The sequence below is a fragment of the Mchenga conophoros genome, linkage group LG11 (assembly GCF_057382185.1).
Source record: "Mchenga conophoros isolate Kocher_MC1m ecotype Shallow Benthic linkage group LG11, M_conophoros_male_GT1.1, whole genome shotgun sequence".
Classification (NCBI taxonomy): Eukaryota; Metazoa; Chordata; class Actinopteri; order Cichliformes; family Cichlidae; genus Mchenga; species Mchenga conophoros.
This window is the reverse complement of record NC_140536.1, coordinates 31,465,187-31,486,028: the sequence shown is the minus strand read 5'-3', so window position 1 is coordinate 31,486,028 and position 20,842 is coordinate 31,465,187. Positions and strand designations below refer to the sequence as shown.

Here is a 20,842-nt window from a genome sequence, read left to right as displayed (position 1 = left end):
ACCTGAATTTATCTGTCACAATCACTAATGTGACTCTGAGACTAGCAAAAGGCCTCACTCTTAACAACCAAATGATTCTACAAAAAAAAGTCCTGCATCAAAGGTATTTGAGCATTTCTTTAACTTCTTTGTCAGCTGCACTCGAATCACTATCAGTGTACGTCCCAACATCTGATTACTCACACATGAGAAGAGTTTTGACATAATTTTAGGTCAGGCTTTGCTGTTTATTAATGTGCCTTCTAAATAAAATGACTTGAATAAATTACCATTAAGGGCCTCTGCACCCAAGAGAGTCCTGCAGTTGTGTGTCCGTGTGTGCGTGTTGATCCGTATGTGTGCGTGTGTGTTTAGCAGCACAGAGCGAGGGGGAGGTGGATGGAGATCGTATCAATCGCCAAGCCAGGCCATTGAATGTATTGATTAGTTACCTTTCTTATTAACATGCTGATTAAAGAGAGAAGAGAGAGAGAGAGGGAGAGGGAGTGAAAGAGAGGCAGATGAGGCTGCACACACACACGCACTCCTTCCCTCAGCTCGGATGGACGGAGAGGAAGCAGCAGCCGATGCCGGGGAAAAGAAAAGGATGCAGAGTGGATTTAACAGCCGAGCAGGGAAGGAAAATCAGGGAATAATTGGGAAGAGGAGGAGAGAGGGAAGCGAGGAGCGGATGCAAGAGAAGAGGAGGAGGGTGAGGAAGAGGAGGAGGTGGTGGCAGTGGTGAGGGGGTGGAAGTAAAAGGGAGGGGGGTGGTGGTGGTGGGGGGGAACCTGACTGGAAAAACCAGGAAAAAGAGAGAAACCCTGCTGCCTTTGATCCCCCACCAAGTTACACTGGCTGGATAGGCTGACACACAGTTTTCAGCTGGTAGACACACACTTTTACACCCACACACACTCTCACAAGCTTATACACACACACCTGAAAGCTAGCGTAGACACACACTCACACACCCTTAGAGACTGACAGGCCTTGGCAAACGCATGCATTACCGCAGCCGAAAATAGCTGCGAGTTTTTATGTGATCAATATGTAGATGCTTTTTAAAAGGTATTTTTATCTGTTAGTGACCATGTTAAGCAGCATGCAACAAGGGATTTCTTAAGATGCACACCAAGGTTGCCTGAGAAAGGGCGTGTTTTATTCCGATAGGGACCAGAAGGTGTGAAGGGCAAGATGGAGGAAGAGAGGGAGGGATGAAAAACAGGATGCAAACTTGTTTATGTGTATGTTTGTGTGGAGGCATTTGAGTTGGTGTGTCTGCTTGTTTCTCAGTAATTTTGCATGTAAGAGAAGAACGTGGGTTTCAGTGTTTCACCAGGGAGCCGACTCTCATTAGAAATGGACATGTTGTCTCATTTAGAAAAATAGCTCAGGCTGTTTGCCGCATACAGTAATATGGTGACATTTTCGGTAATGTGTATTTTGTGCAGTGTTGCTGTGAATGTATACCTGCAGCTTGCAGTGCTAACAATCCAGGCCCAGAAATGCATGTGTGTATTATACATTAGGCCATGTGTTGTTCTTGCGTCTTGTTTTTCTTTAGCATGCGTGATCTTTGTGTGGAATCTTTTTAAAATTCACTCAAAGTATGTGTCTCTCGGCCCTGGCATTAATCTGATCTCCAATCAGAAAACAAGTGGAAAATGACAACAAAACAAATCCACTGACTGAGACCAAACTCTTTTTTTAAACATTATTTGGTTGCCTAATTACTAAAGTATATTATTTTATTTTTTATTGGAAGGGAAAAGGGTTGAAAATGACCTTCACAGTCCTTTCCCCCTACAAATGTTATTTTTTTCTTCTTTTTTCCTTTTTTTTGGGGGGGGGGGGGGGAAGTGTGAGTGGGTTTTGATTAATTTTGCCAATGATATTCATGTACATTCATGTGACATCTTATTGGCCTCCACTTAACACTCAAGCCCCAGAAAAATAAATTGGATTAATTATTACTAAACCCCTGCACTTTCAGCAACAACACCTATATGCAATTAAAGCTTAGACAAAAAAAAATTGTAGATGTAAAACACAGTTACAATTTAACATATTTGTCTCAGTATAAGGTGATGAACATGAAAACATAATTTCTGACCGACCTGCACAGTTAAAGCACCAAATTTAAATCATTTTTCAAAACTTGGTGAAAACGTCTGAGTGCAGGGCTTCGTTTACTTCCACTGCTCCCCGACTAACATTGGAAAGCGCTAATTGTTTAACTTTTACGAACTTGTAATGAGCACTGACTCAGAAATAGACACATGCACAGAGAGGGGGGGGGGGGGGGGGGAATAAACTCAGACAAGTTGCAACTTATCGACCTTTGCACCCCCTTGAGCTCCATTTTGCATAAACACTTTTTCTTTTCTCCCCTCGCGGACGGGGGCCAGCAGATAATTTCATTTACATAAAGAATGCAGAGCCAATTACAGAGGGACATATTTGCATTTTATATGAAAAATAGTTGTAGGGCAAATAGGAGGCTGTTTAAAATGCACGGATCGATATTAACTGATGTGCGCTCACACACACACACAAACACACGCACACACCTACACTTTATCCCTTACAACTTCACAAAATAAAAGCTTTTATCTTCCCATAAATAAAAAAAAATTATAAAAAGTCCGAGAGATGTTTTAAACACCTTGATATGCTGTTCGAAGGGAAAATATAACAAATGAAATCATTTAATTTCTCCTCATGTTTTCTTTGCTTTTTGCAAGTTTTGTAGATTTTTTTCTTTTCTGTAGTGCATTATTGGCTCGTGAGCACAGGAGGCGAACTCAGTGAATTAAACGAGTGAATTTGCATTAATCCAGATATGATCGATAATAACATTATTCACGCTGCGAAGTCAAGTTGCACATCACGGCGTACACGATCATTACTGCAACTAAACCTGCAAATAATAGACGAAAATAATGTGATTATCATTCATTCACTTGCTCAAACTTTCCAGCAGCAGCTCCAGTAGGCTATTTTACATTTTCGACCTGATGGAGGATGGGGCCAGGTGGACTCCACTCTGTGTCGAAAAAATAGATTTTTATTTATTTATTTAGGGGTTTTTTTTTTGTTAAACATATTTCTATAGCGTGAGGCATCTGTTTTGAGCTGTAGGCTAACTTAACCACCGCTGAATATGGTGTGAGAATAAATATCTATTATAAATAATATAGTATAATATTAGGCTTTATTCATTTTGCTGTAATATTTAGTGTGAAATCGAGTGTTCATATTCAGTTAACAGTGTGTGTGTTTGTGTGTGTGTGTGTGTTTTTTTTTATCAGGCCATACACTGATAAATTGTAGGCCTGCATCATGAAAACATATTTGCCTGCAGCTTATTCTTGTTTGTTTCAACCCCCCTTAAAACAGCGTATGTGAAAAGGCCATAAAAGGATCACCCAGCATCATATTGATCACATTTTCTCATATTGGTGAACAGATCAAATGCTGAAATCATTTTTAACTTCATAATGAGCCACATGTATGTTGCTCAGAATCAGTCTTGCAGGTTAATGAGTGCGTCATTCATTCAGCTTGTCTGATAACCAGCTAAATGTGTTGAGTCAATATGGTGGTTACATCTGTGCTCATTTCTACCATTATTATCATCAGGTATATTTTGTTCATTTTCTTCCCATTCAGGTCTCATCTAGCCATACTTATTTAGTTATTGATTATTCACATTGTGATCTGTGTAACGCCAGGTCTCGTGGTAATAATTGATTCTATCGATCAGTTAGGGATGGGAAAGGGGAGAAAAGGCAACAACAGGGGCAAAGGAAGAGAAAAACAGCGCACTGTCAAAGTGATAAAATATTATTATTCACTAGTGAAAGTTTTATTTGTAAATTATAACAGGGTAAATTTCACTGAGCTCGTGTGATGTCAAAATTAAATGTTTTTGTTTGTTTATTTTGCAGACGCAAATTGTTACATTTTATTTATTAATTTTTTCCCTTTGTCTTTTCTAGTTTTCAAGTTATAACTTAGTTATTATGTGCTTTAAAAAATACAAACATTGTCAGGCACCTTAGTAAAAACCGGTTAAATAATAAACATTTTTAGAAAATAATATAAGGAAAGTTGTTGCTTTAATTACATTTGTTAACTCTTTACAAAGTCAGTCTAAAGATGTGCATGACAAGAGCATTAAAACTAAGTCTCAGTCGGCACAAAAACGTCAAAGTTTGATTAATAAGTTTTAAATGTCTGCTTTAAAACTTCTATCTGACACAAAAAAATCAAATAACAGTGCTACCAAAATTTCTGAAGTCAATTTAATAGATAGTTTTTTGTCTACATATGGAAAAACCATTATTATTATTATTTTTCTTTTTAAATATTTCCGCTGGTAAATAATGCCAGGTATCTAATAATAAAAACCATCTTTGGCAGCATAAGGAATTTATTACTTTATTAACAACTGTAGTTGTGATTTTTTTAATCGTCTCGTGAAAGCCATATTTGCGTGTCTTGCAGAGGAACAGGTGATATTTGTTTTTTCACGGTCGCCCTTTTCTAATGATTTCCATCACATAGAAAATCCCCCACTCCCACATATTTGTCTCACATGGTTTTAGTTTGGATCATATATAAACTAGTTGTAAATAAATGTGCGACGTTTATAGCAAACCCTTCATGGCACATTGTCATTGTCAAGCAAAATAGAAGTGACAGGTAACGGGGGGCGGTGAAATGAGTGAGAAAGTTAGACTTGATGAATGTATATGTGTGAATGTGATGAACAAAACCAACATTACTGATGGAAACTTCAGGTATGAAAACTGAGCTTTTCACACCTGTAATATCCCTGATGAACTTTGTTTCCAGTACGCGTGTTTATGAAGTTGTTTTTTGTCACAAAAAAGATGAAAACTTGTCCACTGTATATTTTTCTTTCAAAATAAGACATGGGGGAATATTAACTGTTCTGTAAGTTTTCTTACATATGACAATAAATAACTTGAAAATCAACTTGTGTTTTGTGTTCATTGTGTAGCGTATGCGTGCTGCGAGCTGAAGTGTTTACACACCCACGCAACACTCAAGATTGTAGATGCCACATATACCAGCCATTATCGCGCGCGCGCGTGTATGTGCGCTTGCGTGATTATATGACGCATGGGTGTGTAGATGAGATGAAAACAAACTAATCTAATATGAGAATGAAACCTTGAATCTTCCACCTCATCATCAACAAGAGATTTTTAAGGATGCATGAATATATGAAATATATATTAATGTCTATGTTTGCAACTGAACAGGCAAAATCTCATGACTTAAGTCACCAGAATGAGAAGGATGCTGCTTTTTGTCGTTTAATTCTTCAGAATAAATTCCTTTTCCCTGAAACAGGCTGCATAAAATCGTCAATTTGGGTGCTTATTTTTTTCTTTTTCACGGCTGCAAAGAGAGCGTCAATATCTCATTCAAAACTGCAACCCTGCGCGTGCGCTTCATCCATTATGATTTACCCATAAGTGATCACGTTTACTCGGTGATTAACCAGAAGATTTGAGAAGGGAGTGTAAGTTGCAGGATGAAAACAAAAACGTTGCTGTATTTTTCTCCTACAGATCAGTGTGGTGGATGTTTGCAGGCCGTCGTGTCCAGCATTCATAGCACGTCCATATCTGCAGACATTTTTTTTCCTAATAAAATATGAATTTATGAATCTTGACAAGCCAGATGCTGGAAATTCATCTGCTCGGGAGAAGCTGTCTCTCTCTCTCACACCGTCCTTAATCAGTGCAACAGAAAATCAGCCGCTTCTGTTCCTTTGACTGATTCTGTTTATTTTCTGCTGCATGCATGGTCATTTTAAGGTCAGGACAATGTCCTTTGACCCCCTGACCTTCCTGCTATTGCATGTTTGTTTTATTGGTGATGGAGGACTGCAGTCATATGTGTCTTTAATGAAACTTCAGCTAAACGGTTGCAATCTAAAAAGGCTCAGCATTGGATTTAGATTAAAAAGTCTTTCCCCACCCACCGTATCTATAAAGCAGGCCTTCCTTTGATAAGAGCTGCAGTTAATACTCAAACAGAGCATCCTTCGGTATATTTATTGCCTGTATTGTAATGGGGAAGTTGGGCATCCACCGTTTCTTTTCCCAAGTCCTTCTGAGGGCATCAGCTAAATGGCTGAAATGTAAATGTTTTGGCTGCAGTGTTGCTGATCCTGCTGCCGCTCTCATTGTGAGGAAAGTGACTCTCAGAGCATCAGCTAAATGCCTAAAATGGAAATACGCTTATTATCTGTGATCAAAAGATTTGAAGCTTGAATAAATCAGATAAATCAGGTGGATAGAAATGCATTTTTTTCATCAGAACTCATTAGGCATAAGACAGAAATATGAGGCTTTTTCAGCATTGTTATGACTGTATGTGGCTAACTTCAAAACCCAGTGTTGACAAACCCACACCCTGAACATCCTGCTGTGTGTCAGTTTCCCCTCTAGGCCCGCTGCGTAAAAGTTGGGGCGTTTTGCAGCTCGGGTGTCGGCCTGCTTTCTCGGGTTTTCCAGCCACAGCAGGTGAACTTTCACCCCGACCTCCGAGAGGACCTTTTATTTTCGTTCTGTAGCCGTTGACCATTTTTACCTCCAGCTACTTGCCATCCATACACGCATCCCTTCGTGCTTGCTGTGCGCGGGGCGGATCGATAGGGCAGCATCTGCTCCAGGAAGCCCGCGGTCCCACACCGCGCACCGCTTCGCTGTTTCCAAACGCCAGAACTGCTCATCTCTGAAAATTAAACTGACAGACAGATATGATTAGTATGCGCTCTGCCTCCCTGCTTCTGTCTGTCTCCCTGTTTCTCTCTGAGGCCGATTCGCGCGCAAACATGCACGCTCAGGTCTCGCCGCCACACAGACCAGATGTAATTTGCGCATATTGTATGCGCATGCAGGCACTCTCATGTAAACACACAAGTTGCACAAGCCACACCATAAGTGCACAGAGCCATGTATGCAGGCGCGCATTAGCGCGCTCCCACACACAAAACGAGAATAAACTAAAAAACAAACAAAACAAAAAACAAACAGAAAACCAGGTATTGTAAGATGCTAAATTTACACACGCACGCGCTCTCCGTATTCCGGGCCTGCATTATATGTGTCTACGTGGTGCTGCGACAGCAGCAGGTCGTGGGGCTTCTGGAAAAAAGGGTCGCATTGATCTTCTTTAGGGACTTTCCAGATTGAAGTGTTGGCAGTGTGAGTGAATGGAGGCGCGTGCTGAGTGCTGATTAAGAGCTGAGCAAAACACGAGCGCCACTTGACACCATTGTTTTCCTGAGAGGTAGGATTTACATTAAACCAACACAAGATATTAAGACCAAAAGCACAAATCATTTTCTATTAATAGTTTATAAAGAAAATAATAAAAACAAATAAATTGTGGCATGGGTTGAATTTTATACACAACACACTGCTAAATGAGATATGTTTATATTATTTATTTATTTCTATTTTTTTATATTTATTTCTATTTTTCCCCTCAGTTAGTGAAGTGACTCATATAACTACATATTCACTAAAAGGGCCTCCTGTTCTGCACATATACTTGAAATTATATTAGGGGGGAAGCACAACCTTTGACAAAATCATGACATTAATAAATGAAAATAGCATTAATAATAATTTCAAAAACAAAAGGCTCGCGTGTTAGCTAGCGTGGTCTCTTTCCGTCTTCGTGATATATTATTTCATACTGACAAAAGGAGCAACAGCATTACTTGTTACATAAAAAGGACAGAATGACATTAGCTGCAGCCAGTGAAATCAATTGATCAGACGCGATAAACAGGCGAGCGCAGCAGAATGACCAGGCTGTGCGCACATAATTCATAAGTTGTGCTTGCAATCAGCTGAAGAAGGCTTAACCTGTGGGGTTATGAGAAAGAGAGCATCTCCACCTCAACGCTTCCCCCGCCTCGTCACACCCACACCCTCTCCCCTCCTCCCCCCGGAGAGAAAGGGTTAATTGGAGTAGGAATTTCATCGCACATCTGTCAGATTTTTAAGGCCGTGACGCACTGAAAGCAGAGAGTCAATGTGAGCAAGGGGGAGGAGGAGGAGGAGGAGAAGGAGAAAGAGTTGGTGGTGAGATCGATGAAGTGGCAGGCAGAGGGAAGAGGAGGAGGAGGAGGAAAATCTCACGAGATAATGAAAGAACAAGAAGAGAGCTGCTAGTGTAGAGCAACAAACGAGGCTAGAACGGGACATTTTTTGGAGTGAAAACCAAAGACTGGGAGAAAAACAAGGACGGAAAGACCGAGAGAGGCTCGTTTGTGACCGCAGATGGTTTGTGGTGTCTGGTTTTAGTGAATGTTACACCCCGGGGCGCAGCGGACCAATTGTGTGAATCTGCAGGCTGCTCGCTGACAGAGTCGGAGAGATGCACAGGACGGACAAGAGTCGCGGACGCGCTCTGAGAAGTGGATAATAAAGGTAGGATTTTGCACGTTTTTGTAAAACCAATACGTGGTGGTGATATATTTTCTGAATCGCCACCATGTGTGATAGTTAGTTTACGTGTCCTACATGTGGAGCGAAAATGCAAAGGAACTGGTCATTTACAGCGCTTCGCATGCGCGCTGTGGGCTGCTTCTGTATCATAACTTTGCATAAGATTCAAAAAGAGCAAAAATATTACATTCCAAGAGAATATTAGGTTGGAGTGAAAAGTGATATCTGTGTTTTCTGGCGCTTTCCGAGGAGTGTGTGTGGCAGAAAAACAAAAGTGCTTTTTAATTAATTTTTTTAAATTATTTGTTGCTCTTGTTGTTGTTTGGGCTACATTTTATTTTCTCTCACTGGGCTGCTTTATTTTTTCTCTGTAACGACTGAAGTTTAAATAAAGCGAATAACAGCGCCTGTCTTGTCTCACGCAGGCACAAAAGCGAGGCTTTTGCCGAGGAACCCAGCTGAGCACCAAAGAGACAAGCAGAGCGCTGATGCACAAGCGAGAATAAAATCTCAGTTAGAGCTCCTAATGTTGTTGCAATCTCGTTTTCCGGGAGTTTGAGGAAGTACTTAACGTTATCAGATAATTAATTAGACACCCTATAAGCCCGGAAATCAATTAATTCACAAATCAATAAATCTATAGTCTGGTGTAACAAGAGACCTTACAGACTGTTGGCCCAGTTGTCCAACAACAATAACAAGAGGAGACCAGCCACACATCACGGCAAGAAATACAACTTTATTTGTTGAAATTAACGATGGATGGGAGTCTAGGGGAGATGTCCCTCCACAGCCACTCTGATCTGGCTCACAGCCAGGATGGCAGGGCTATGCTGCACTCCCGGGACCTTTCAGCTGCTTTCCCCAGGCCTTCCCTTGGGGGCTCCTCCATGTCTCTGGAACCTGAGCCCCGTCCACCAGGCTTCGATCACTCCATGTCAGCACTGGGCTACAGCGGCGACTCCCCATCCAGCTCTGGCAGCACATACACTACCCTGACCCCCCTGCAGCCCTTTGACGACAAGTTCCACCACCACCATCACCATCACCCCTGTCTCCCTGTCAGCAATGTTATTGGTAGCTTTACCCTTATGCGTGAGGATCGAGGCCTCAGCACCAACTTCTACAACCCTTATGGCAAGGAACTGGCCATGTCCCAAAGCCTGTCGCCTCCATCCACAGGATCAGGCCTGGGTTCCTCCATGCATGGCTACGGAAGTCTGGGAAACAGCCCTAATGGTAACGGCAGTCAGATGCTCCCTGGTGGTTATGATGTACATGGAGGGAGCCTTTTCTGCCGAACATCGGATTTTGGCCGAGAGATGTCACCGCCAGGCCTAGGAGGAGGTGATGTTTCAGTGGGGCATCAGCTAAATAAAATGGAGACTCACCAGCATGCCCCAGGCCATCACCCACACATCTATAGCCAGCACTACCAGCCACACCATCACCCGAGCCAGCAGGCCACCAAGATGGGTGACCACCTGCACTCTTCATCGTCTGCTTCATCCTCACCCAGCGAGGGCATGCTGCTGGGCTCACAGGGCAGTGGAGGCAGCACTGGAGAGGAGATCAACACCAGGGATGTGGCCCAAAGGATCATCACTGAGCTGAAGAGGTACAGCATCCCCCAGGCCATCTTTGCTGAGAGGGTTTTGTGTAGGTCACAGGGCACACTGTCTGACCTCCTGAGGAACCCTAAGCCCTGGGGCAAGCTCAAGTCTGGCCGTGAGACCTTTAAAAGGATGTCCCGCTGGCTCCAGGAACCGGAGTTTCAAAGAATGGCCTCGCTCAGGCTGGAGGGTAAGATCTGGCTTTACTCTGTATTTTTTCCACACACACACACACACACACACACACACACACACACACACACACACACACACACACACACACACACACACACACACACACACACACACACACACACAGAGGCTCAAACAGAAACCACAACAACAGACACGCTCACTCTCCTTGTTTTCCCCAAACGCCTCCCTTCTCCGTGTCTTCCAAAAAAAATCTCCTCTCCAGCAATCAGTATGCAGCTCAGGTTGGTACATGAGTAAAAGCAAAAGCATCATACTGATGTTTCCCTCCTTCCCACTGCTGTGAATGTACAACCGCTGTGTCTGTTGTCTCATCAGCCTGGGTAATAAGAACTTAGCAGCACATTAAGGTCAGTTTGATCAAGAACAGGCCATATGTGCCGTTCCTTTGTTTACTTTGCTCCCAAACAGTTCCTATTGATTTGTACAGTAGCTACAATAAAAAAAAACCCACAGACATTTGCCCTCCTCTTAAATGAACCATGAAGATCAGTGTGAGCAGCGATTGGCAATTTAATCGCTTTTGAGCCCACAAAATAATTTGCGCAGATATGCCATTCTGAAGCGATTGATTAATTTCAGCAGTGATTTATATCTGCTCAGCGCCTGACTCAAGTTGAGTTGGCAAGGTAACTGATGCAAATTAGACTTGAGCTTTTGCCAGACACCTTTTATCAACGTTGTCACTGAGGCAATTACTGCGGGGCTAAATACGGATGTTGTTCAGCTCTAAGGCAGCTCCTTCCAGGTTTCTCACATGTGGAAAAGAAGATGTTGCTGCTTAAGTGAGGTGCATGTAGTCATTAGTGCAGAATCACTCAGTCATATGGAAAATTTGACAACAGTTTTGAAAGTTAATAGAATTTAGTTACAAAGTAAAAAAAAAAAAAGAAAGTTTTTTCCAATGTAGAACACCAGCTTTCTTCTTTTGCTATGATTTGCTACATCTTTTCAGTTAAATAAATATCATAATAATAATATTTCATTGTAATTATTTCTTGCTTTTTATACAGATTTCATGGCAAATTTTAATTATTACTAGTATTATTTTTTAAAGGCACATTACAGTGTGCTGCTTGCCATTTAATATTCTTTGGGGATGTGGATTCAAGACGTGACAGCACGCCGTACAGTGCCGTGTTACAGTGTAGTCCCTCCACAGGGACCTAAGACCCATCTGATACACGCAGCACAGAAAGAGATCCAAGTGAACGCGGTAATATGAGATGAGCATAGACGAGTGTGTATCTGCAAGTGGTCGGCTCACTGCGGGGGTCTGTGAGCTGTACGTGTGTGTGAGCCTCCCCACTTGATCACCGCTTCTTTCGTTTCTGTTGGCAGCTCGACTGATTAAGCCGAGCAACACAATAGGGTTCATAGGTAATGATTGTGCGCTCTTGCAATCCCTTCACAATTATTGATCTTTGATTGTTCAACTCTGAGAGCACATGTGTACATCCTCCATTCAGCAAAACGTTAGCGCAATCACAACCAAACCTCTTTTCTAAAGATTAGTTATCTTGGGTTTTGCTCTGTAATTTGACCCAAACGCCGTTTGATTAATCCCATCCCGTGATGTGTGAATGCTTTGTACGCAAAACACCTATTATCTCCCCCACGAAAAGGCAAATCTTCATCATGATAAATCAGCCCTTTGTTCTTTGGAGCAGATTTAATCATCGTTCTTTCTTTATGTGCAGCATCCTTGTTTCTTCATTGTCACAAACACAAACATTATTTTTAACGAGTCAGACCGCCAAGTCCGAGCAGCCGATCAATCAGACTCATAAAAAATTAAAGTCCCTACACAGAGAAGCGTACTAATGTTTGACAATGCTCCTACTCTCTCTCTCTCTCTGCTCTCACACTCTCTGAAATTGCATATTTAGTTCTTGGCAAAGCCACAATTTGGACAGCTCGGCACTTTTCTACATAACCTACTTTCCGAAGGGGGTTGTTGTGTTTTCCCCCCCCTGGCCAACCCCCTTTTGTTTAATTACAAGCCTCTATTGATTTCCATGGGAAAGAGCAGCACGCTTTGCCCACACACACCTCGGCCGCATCGGCAAATCGAGACTGGAATTAGAATGCGCGGTGCCCTGTGCTCCCCAGTCTGAAGATAGCTCAAGTGCTCTCTGCTTCACGCCTCAAGTTTTAAGATGATCCTCCTTAATGCAGCACTTGCTTAAATACATAGAAGGCCCTTTAGTGTCAGCCAGAAGCACTGTTATTTCCATAATGTCTCTTCTATAGAGGGCTGCAGAGCTCTCTCCAAAGCTTGACGCACCGTAATTGTGGAATTTAGTTGCTGCCATTTTGTATTTTCATATGTCTTTTTTGCAGAAACCTTTTGGTAAAAATGCTGTGATCCCTGGGATTTATCTGCAGTATCTTGTGTGTGTGCTGTATGGATTACTGCACTATATATGAGATGCATCTCCAGCCCAACCTCAGGCTGTGGAGGAGGCAATCAGGATTTAGTCAGAGAAGAAGGCAGGATAAAGACCACACAGCCTTGCTCTGACACTTAAAGTCAAGGAGGGGGGATCAGAGACTATAACTTTAAAGATGATGGCCGAAGCCCTTGACTAAAGGTCTAAATGAATAAGAAAGGTCAATGCGGTTTACGTGTCAGCTCCAGTGCCCGCACCACCCCCACAGTAATGAAAGCCACAAAGCCTTGTCCACCGCTCGCTGCGTACAGTTCACGTTTTGCTAGCGAGGCTCAAAGGTCAAACCCAATGCCATTTGCATATCAGGAATTGCAAACAGGCCGGCGTGACCTTAGCTGTGCAACATCAAACAAACAGGGTTGTTGTTTTTGTTGTGTTGTTTTTTTTTTTTTTTATCTGACTCTTGCAGCTCCCCCCACTCTGGCGCTGAAGGGGTTAACCAGCCTCTGTGGGTCGAGGAGTCTGAGCTGCACAGATTTAATCAATAATTTCTATCAGCCCCTGGCCCAAGAAATCAGCAGGGGGGTGGGCTGGGGCTGGGTGGGGGGTGGAGGGGGTGTGGAGGGAGAGGACAGGGAGGGGAGTGGTGGTGGTTGTGGGGGGGGGGCTGAGACGCCAGGGGGTAGGGAAAGGGCTTTCGATCACGTTTCAGCAACACGAGACAGGGGCATACATCATGATTAGGGGCTGTTCCCACGATCATAAGAACCCTATAGGGGAATATTTATGTCTCCAAGAGTAGCCCCGGTGCTGGGGATTTATAGCATGGTAATTGTGAGCCTTTTACACATGATTACAGCATAAGGAAGCATTTACTTAATGGTCGGCGTTATGATCGTCAGTAAGGGAGAGAGCTGAGGATAGGATGGCGGCGAGGAGGAGGAGAGCGGCAGGACACGGCAGCTCCTCCAACGAGCCATAAATCCACGCTACAAGCGAGCTAGCCAGCACTATCATGTCATTCCTTTCATTACTACATGAGCTCAGAGTGCACCACTGTATATACATTCCATAGCTGCAGCTCACATCCCAACACCCCCAACCCTGAAATATTGACCGTGGTGATGGTATAACTCATATGAAGAATGCAGCACAAATACTATATATATATATATATATATATATATATATATATATATATATATATATATATATATATATATATATATATATATATATATATATATATAAATATATATATATATATAATTTCACTTGTGGTGATATTGACATGTTGCTGACATCTCGGCCTGTTCAGATTTTAATGAGACGTGGTTCGATAACTCTCAGAAATGCAAACGAGCTCTGGATGCCTAAAAGCTAACAGGCCCCTGTAATCTCAAGTTGACAAGAGTGCATCCCCGAGTCAAAACACTTCCTTCAGATAATGATTTTAGAGGAGAATGTTCACAGGGAATTCATGGGGAGATTTATTCATGTCCAGTTGAGTACTTAAGTTTCAGAAACTCAGCTGGATGTTAGAGCAATCAAAGCCAGACGGTGCGAAGTACACACACACACACACACACACACCCTTTAGACCTGCGTCTAATTCTGCTGTTGTGATTGCACTCTGTGAAAAAAAAGATGGCGGTGAGGTCACACTTTTTCCTAAAACGCTCTGCTAATGAGAGAAATTTGCCACTGTGCGTTTGAAGAGTGAAAAGACAGTCATACAGTTAACATCAGCAGCACCCCTCAGTATGTGAGATGTTTCTCAATGGGAAACTGTGAGCCAATCAATTGGACGCGTCAGTGCTGTTGTGAGAGCAAAAGGCAGCATCTGTGTTTTATATAATGTATGTTTGCAGCGTGAGTTGGGTTGTGTTTCTCCGTGTGTTAGGGTTTGAAATATTGGATCTCAAGGTTATTGCGAGCTGAAATCTCCATATAATCACATATTTTATTTGTCAATAATAGAACTCCATACATATTTCTCTGTGTTTTCTTAATATAAGTTAAAAAAAAATCTGCCTGTGCAGCAGGATTATTTCAACCAGCTTCAACACGAATACAGCTTATTCCTCTCTTGCTTGAAAAATGGTGTGTGTTAAATCTCGAAAAGAAAGAAAGAGTTTCTCTTTTCTTGCAATAAAAATGACACGTTTGTTACACTGAGGGCTGTTTTGGTTGGCTAAATGCTCAAAAAGCCCAAAGAGCATGTGTAACCCCAGCATCTTATCTTTCTGAGATCGAGAAAGCTTCTGACGCAACATGCCAAATAACATGCATATCTAATATCATACCTATTAGAAGAATTCATATTTTATACCCCCCCTGAAAAAAAACCCACTCTCTATATAGGCACTAATCCATCTGTCCTTGCTCATTTGTGTGTGTGTATTTGTGTCTTTGTGTTTTTTGTGCACGTACACCAGTGTGCTTACACTTAGAAATGCATTTGATACCATCAGCAAAATAGTCGCCCAGCAACCGCACAGTGCTGATTGAAACCTCTTAAAAGTGTGCATTTAGGTAATTGCACGACTCTCCCAAATATGTTTTAGCCCACTTAAGGCTTCTAAATGCCCTGGGCAATGCCGACTCTGCTTGTTTCACTCACCCCTGACGTAACCTGCCTTTAATAGAAAATAAATTAGTTCCCCCTAAAGTGATTATTACTCACTCACTGCCGCCACATGTAAATGACTTTTATGAGAAACTAATGATGTTGAAGTGTCCACTAAGGGAAAGGAAAGAGTGGAAGTGGAGGGAGATGGTTAGAGAAAAAGAGCGGGATGGAGGGTGGGAGGGAAGGGAGGAGAAGTTGGCTCGGTACACAAAGGCAGAGGTTGGTGTTGTGTTTCCTGTAAATACAGAATTACAGCGTGTTAGAGGTGAAAGGTTCAGCGATGGATATGCAGAGGAACATGCAGCCTGAATTCAAAATGCTCGTCTGATTCTCAAAATGGATCTGAGCTCAGCCCACACGCATCAGGCTATTTTTCTCTCTCACTAAACAAAACTGTTCTTTGCACTCTTTTTTTTTCCCTTCAAAATAAATTTCAGACTTTTTCGCGAGAAAATATCGATTATATAATTGGGCGGGCTGCCGCAGCTAGAGTGGTGTTTAACCCAGACCCCGGGATTTTATTTTGTGGTTGTTGTACGCAAGACTTAGATTTAAAAAAGAATCACCAGAAGACTTAACTGTTACTGTAGATTGGATTTGGATAACTTTGATACTGGACAAATGCTGCTAAAGCTTTTTATCTTCTGAGGACTAAAGATGCAGAAATATACGGATGTTAAATAAGGGAGAGTCTAAGAGGGACAAAACGTGACATTTGATGTGATGAAAGGTTATATTTCAAATTTTTAAGGGGAGAAATTTGATATACATCTGTTTTTGTGTTTGAATTCAATTTTTGTTTGGAAGATATTGCCATTATCAGTGCAACACCAGATTTAGTTTGTCTCCAGGCCATATCTATGTAAAAAATTAGACCATTTTCCAAAATGTAATTAAAGGGAATAATGAAAAACATCATGGAAGACTTCAGGACTTTGGTCTGGATGTAGTTATATGTTTTTTTCTCCCTAGCAGCTTAGAGCAGCTCACTGGTAATAAGATGTGATAGGTTGAACATCTTGATTCCTTTACTGCACAGTGAAACAAGTTGCTGATTCATCTCTTTTAACTAATCAAAGTTGCTTAGCTAATCTGTTTTCTTTCAACAAATCCACTTTCCCACAGCTTAATCCATTTGTCCTAGTTAGCCAGCCAGTCTGTTAGCTAACCTGCTTCCCCTTTCCTTTTTTTAATTTATCTTTTATCCATCTGCCTGCAGCCTGCAAGCGTAAGGAACAGGAGCAGAACAAGCTGGAGCGCAACCAGGGCCCGAAGCGCACCAGGCTGGTGTTCACAGACCTGCAGCGGCGTACGCTTCTGGCCATCTTCAGGGAGAACCACCGCCCAACCAAAGAGCTCCAGGTCACCATTGCCCAGCAGCTGGGCCTGGAGCTCTCAACTGTCAGCAATTTCTTCATGAATGCCCGCCGACGCAACCTCAACAAGTGGGCAGACGAGGGCCGTCCTTCTTCCACCGGTTCCTCGGGCTCCAGCATTTCCTCCTCCGCAGTGTCCTGCAGCACGGCGTGATGCTAGACCGTCGCGGAGGTGCGGTGAGGAGGGCGCTGAGGGAGCAAGGGGGCACATAGACTGGTCTAGGCAGAGATCAGCCGTAATAAATGTCCTCCTCGTTATCAGAAGGAGAGATGGAGCCAGCTATTATAGATGAGTTTATGAAGATGAAGCATTTTTCCCAAACCAAAGTTAATTGCTCCCTTGAAAAGGAAGGGGCAATGCTTAGTGATATGATTGCAAGATGTGAGGTCTTGCCTGTATAGTCAAGGGTGCAAAGATGATTTGACTCAAAGAAGAGTCACACCCTTACATAGACACCATCTCATTGCATTATTTTGATTATGTAGATTAGAGATAATGAGGGTATTGCAAATCAGGAGTAAGCATATTTTGGTGTACCTTCAAATCTTTCCTCATCTCTCCAAACGTGAAGAATCAAGAGGTGTCGTTTGCTCACATCTGGAGAGCTTCATTGTGTAACTTCCTAATCAAGTGATCGCCATCATCCGAAGACATTAATCCTTCCCCGATGTTATTGTAGTCCCTTTATTCCTCCAGAATCAAGGTGAAAGAGGAAGAAGAGGCATTTTTTTTAAGTCCTCTTTTTTTTTTTCTTGGAGAACTGAATGCCCTTTTCTTAGCATGTGTTTCCATGGTAATGGTTCCCAGGACTGTATGGCGTTGTTCCAAGCTTGGAGCCTGGAATAATCAGGAGGGTTCTGTAGCGCCTGTGACTCCCAATTGTCAATCATTTCCCATCAACAGGAGCCTCTTCTGTATTGTGTCAAGACGGTCCCACCTCGAATGAATCAGAGTTTTCAAGGGGGAATCGTGGCACATCTCACCGTATGCCAGGACAGAATCGATAAACACAAGTAGGACACAGAAACAGACTTGTTGGTGCAACCGTCTAGCTTTAAGACTCTCACTGAGCTTCCAAATTAAAGCTCCACAGCCATTTTTTTGGACTCCAAATCAAAAAGAAAAAAACCAAAACACACACACAAAAAAAACGAAAACAAAAACAATTTGAACACAAAGGCTCTCTGGAGAAGAGGTACACCTGACACAATGTATAGTGACATTGTAGTATTTTTTCCACTCATTTCCAAACAACTGTATACTCCTCCATTACAAAATCTTTTTTTTACAGATGTCTAGAAAATGGAGGAATGTGATTCTTTCCAATGTTTTTGTACAGATTTCAAGCACATCGCTCTATTTATAGTAACACGTTGGAAGTGTGGGGCAGTTTGTTTCAGCCCTGCTGACGTACAAGGTCATTTTTTTGGTCCACAAAGGAATGGCTTTAACCATGCCTCCTTATAGCCAATAGATGAATCAAACCAAGAACTTTTCAAATGCAATTAATGATCTGATCAACATATTTATTACTGCATTTGTGTATTTATTGGTTTCCCTTTTTCTTTCCTTTATTTATTTGGTTATTTATTTATTTATGCTATCTATATACTGTAAGTATTTATTTAACAATGCTCTGTATGTCTGTGTGAAACTGAAAACTTTTTGTGATGGGCACTTTTAGCTGTAGAATCCCATCGTAATACCAAAGATTAACATTGCCTCCCTGAATGTACGGCCTGAATCCCTAAACCCAGTACCCGATCCACCCGGATCCAGCCCGACCCACCCAGTGATGTTAAGTATCTCTCTATCTTTAAGGCCTGGCCCTTTTTGTTTTCTTTGTTTTGTTGTAGAATTATGGGGAATTCTTTACTCTTGCAAATGTCTCTGCTGTCAGCTCTTAACGCCAAGGCCAAAGCTTGTTTGAATGTTGTGATAATATTTATAATTAATAATACTACCAATAATGACAATAACAATAATAACAAAGATGATGTGGCATCCCATAGGCTCACAAGTTGCTTGTAAAGTTGTGTTCAGACCAATGCCATCTGGCAGAGTGCGTAATGTGTCTGGGGACCCACTTAAAGCACTGTCTAATGTTGCGTAAGTCCTTCGGGGTCACGCGCAAACATGCGTACTGTGCATCTGCCTGGGGAAATGCATGGTTATGACCCCCCACCCCGCCCAATCTCCCTCACCTAACCCCTTCCCCAGTGCAGTGCAGACACTACTGTCTATGTCCTTCTCAGTGTGATCTCACCGTCCACCACACGCAAAGGCTTCTGCTAGTTGTCTCAGTTCCAAGACGTTTAGTAGGGTTCACTCCTGACTCCTCCCGTGTTTTCCTCAACTTGAATTGAGATACTGGAGTTTTTTTCTGGGTTTGTTTGCTGTCCAATGTGATTCTTAAAGGGTGTTCCTCATCTTCCGGGGAATTGGATTTATGTACCCGTGGTTTTTAAGGTCTTTTGAAGGTTTTTCCCATTCTCGTTTTCTGGGAATCTTTAATTTCTTTTGTAAGATTCTTTAGTTTTATGACCTATGCCCTCTGCCATCCAAAGTTCAGTGTTTGAGAAGTCTTAGATTTTGTTGTAAGGCTTGTGGGGCTTGTCCCTGACCCTGTAAGAGCTTCATGGATCTTTCCAAATCATTTGGAGTTTTGGCATTTGTTCTAGGTCCTCCTTCCTTACCTGGATTTTCCATTCTGAGTAGTGGGTGCTGAAATCAGGAGAAGTCACCTAAGATTTAATTTTCTCACTCTCGACTAAATGCTGCCCAAGTGTGGCAAAGCTAGATTTGCCGTTTTCAACATCGACTCTTTCCCTGTCTCATTTTCTCTCCCTTTCTCTGTCTTTAACGTTGTAAGAGGCGGATTGCCGGGGCCCCCTTCACAGCGTGCACTTGAAAGACGGGTGGTCATGAAAGAGGCCATCGACTTTTTCGTGGACTTCAAAGGGGAGGCTTTTTTCATCCCGTCTCCTCTCTGGGTATCTGGTCTGGGGTCTGCTCTTGGCCAGACCTGTGGGCTTTAGGGGGCATTCAAAAAGGGGTGGGGGGAGATCAGAGAGGAGGCTGAATCGTCCAGAATGAGGATGGTGGTAGCAGTGTGTGCGGAGAAGTAGGAGGGGGGGTTGTTTGAGGAACAGGAGGTGTTGGAGTAGTGGGGCATAGAGCTGAATTAAACTTTAATGAGCAACAATTGTAAGCATGCTGAGAGCTACGGGGGGTGGCAGTGGGGTTGTGTGGCTGTGTCTGTACAGCGGTGAAAAAATTAAAAATAAAAGAGCTTGAAGGCTCTTCTGCTGATCTCTGCCCACTGCTGTCATTGTATCAAAGCTGAGGTGACACCTTTCAGGTTTTTCTTTGTCTCTCTGACTGCGAGTCTAAAATGGAGACAGTGCTTTTTGTATTGAGCCACCCTCTGCTCCGTGTCAAGCAGGGAAGCTCTTCCCTTTCTGTACAGAGGGTAGGCGGGAGGGAGGAGTGAATCCAGTTGGCTGCTGCAGGTGATCCGCATTGCCATTTTAGCCTGCGGCACCCCCTAGTGACTTTTCTAGAAACTTGACCCTGAGACAAGCCTGGCAGCCGAGGCCATTGCAGAGCAATTCTTAGGAGCGCGTTAATAATGAAATAGCAGAACTGAAAGCTGACATATACTTTCAGAATAAAAAATTTAAAAAGACCAAAAAAGTACTGTTTTTGATAACGTTTGAACGAAAAAACAACCAAAGATCAATGAGTAACTGCTGAATCATTATGTAATGTAGGTAGTTTTAGCAGTTCCTCATCAGAGCTACCGTAGCACTCAGAGGATTCAAAAAAGCACCAGTGGGGTTCCGTGTGCTGGTTATTTATGTTGCATAAATCAGTATTATGTTGAGCTGGAACTGAGAAACTGACATGAAGCAGTGTCTTCAGATGAAAGTCTTTTGACCCCAGTGTCTCCCCCTCTGTCCCTGTCTTCTCCCGTGTGCGTACATGAAGACTTTACCCATCTACCTCAACTGTGTGAGATGTTGTGTGGCAAAAATGTTCCTTAACCAAAGAATCCATTCTGTCAGGGTGTCTGTCTATCTATCTATCTATCTTGTCTGTTCATCCGTCTCTTCTTCTTCATGCCTT

The 20,842-nt window shown here is 42.5% G+C and overlaps 2 protein-coding genes across 2 annotated transcripts in view; both read left to right on the top strand.

Moving 5' to 3' along the window:
* hormad1 (HORMA domain containing 1) overlaps positions 1–9,050 on the top strand; it is a 32,877-nt gene extending 23,827 nt beyond the window's left edge. Inside the window, exons 16-17 of the mRNA XM_085292504.1 lie at positions 8,343–8,468; positions 8,912–9,050. Coding sequence (XP_085148630.1) covers positions 8,343–8,452 — 110 coding nt within the window. The 3' untranslated portion in view covers positions 8,453–8,468; positions 8,912–9,050. The remainder of the gene's footprint in view (positions 1–8,342; positions 8,469–8,911) is intronic.
* A 193-nt stretch (positions 9,051–9,243) lies between these two features.
* onecutl (one cut domain, family member, like) lies at positions 9,244–19,748 on the top strand. The gene is made up of 2 exons (XM_085292503.1): positions 9,244–10,289; positions 16,557–19,748. The coding sequence occupies exons 1-2, from the start codon at positions 9,245–9,247 to the stop codon at positions 16,865–16,867; spliced, it is 1,356 nt and encodes a 451-aa protein (XP_085148629.1). The 5' UTR covers position 9,244; the 3' UTR covers positions 16,868–19,748.
* The last annotated feature ends 1,094 nt before the right edge of the window (positions 19,749–20,842 follow it).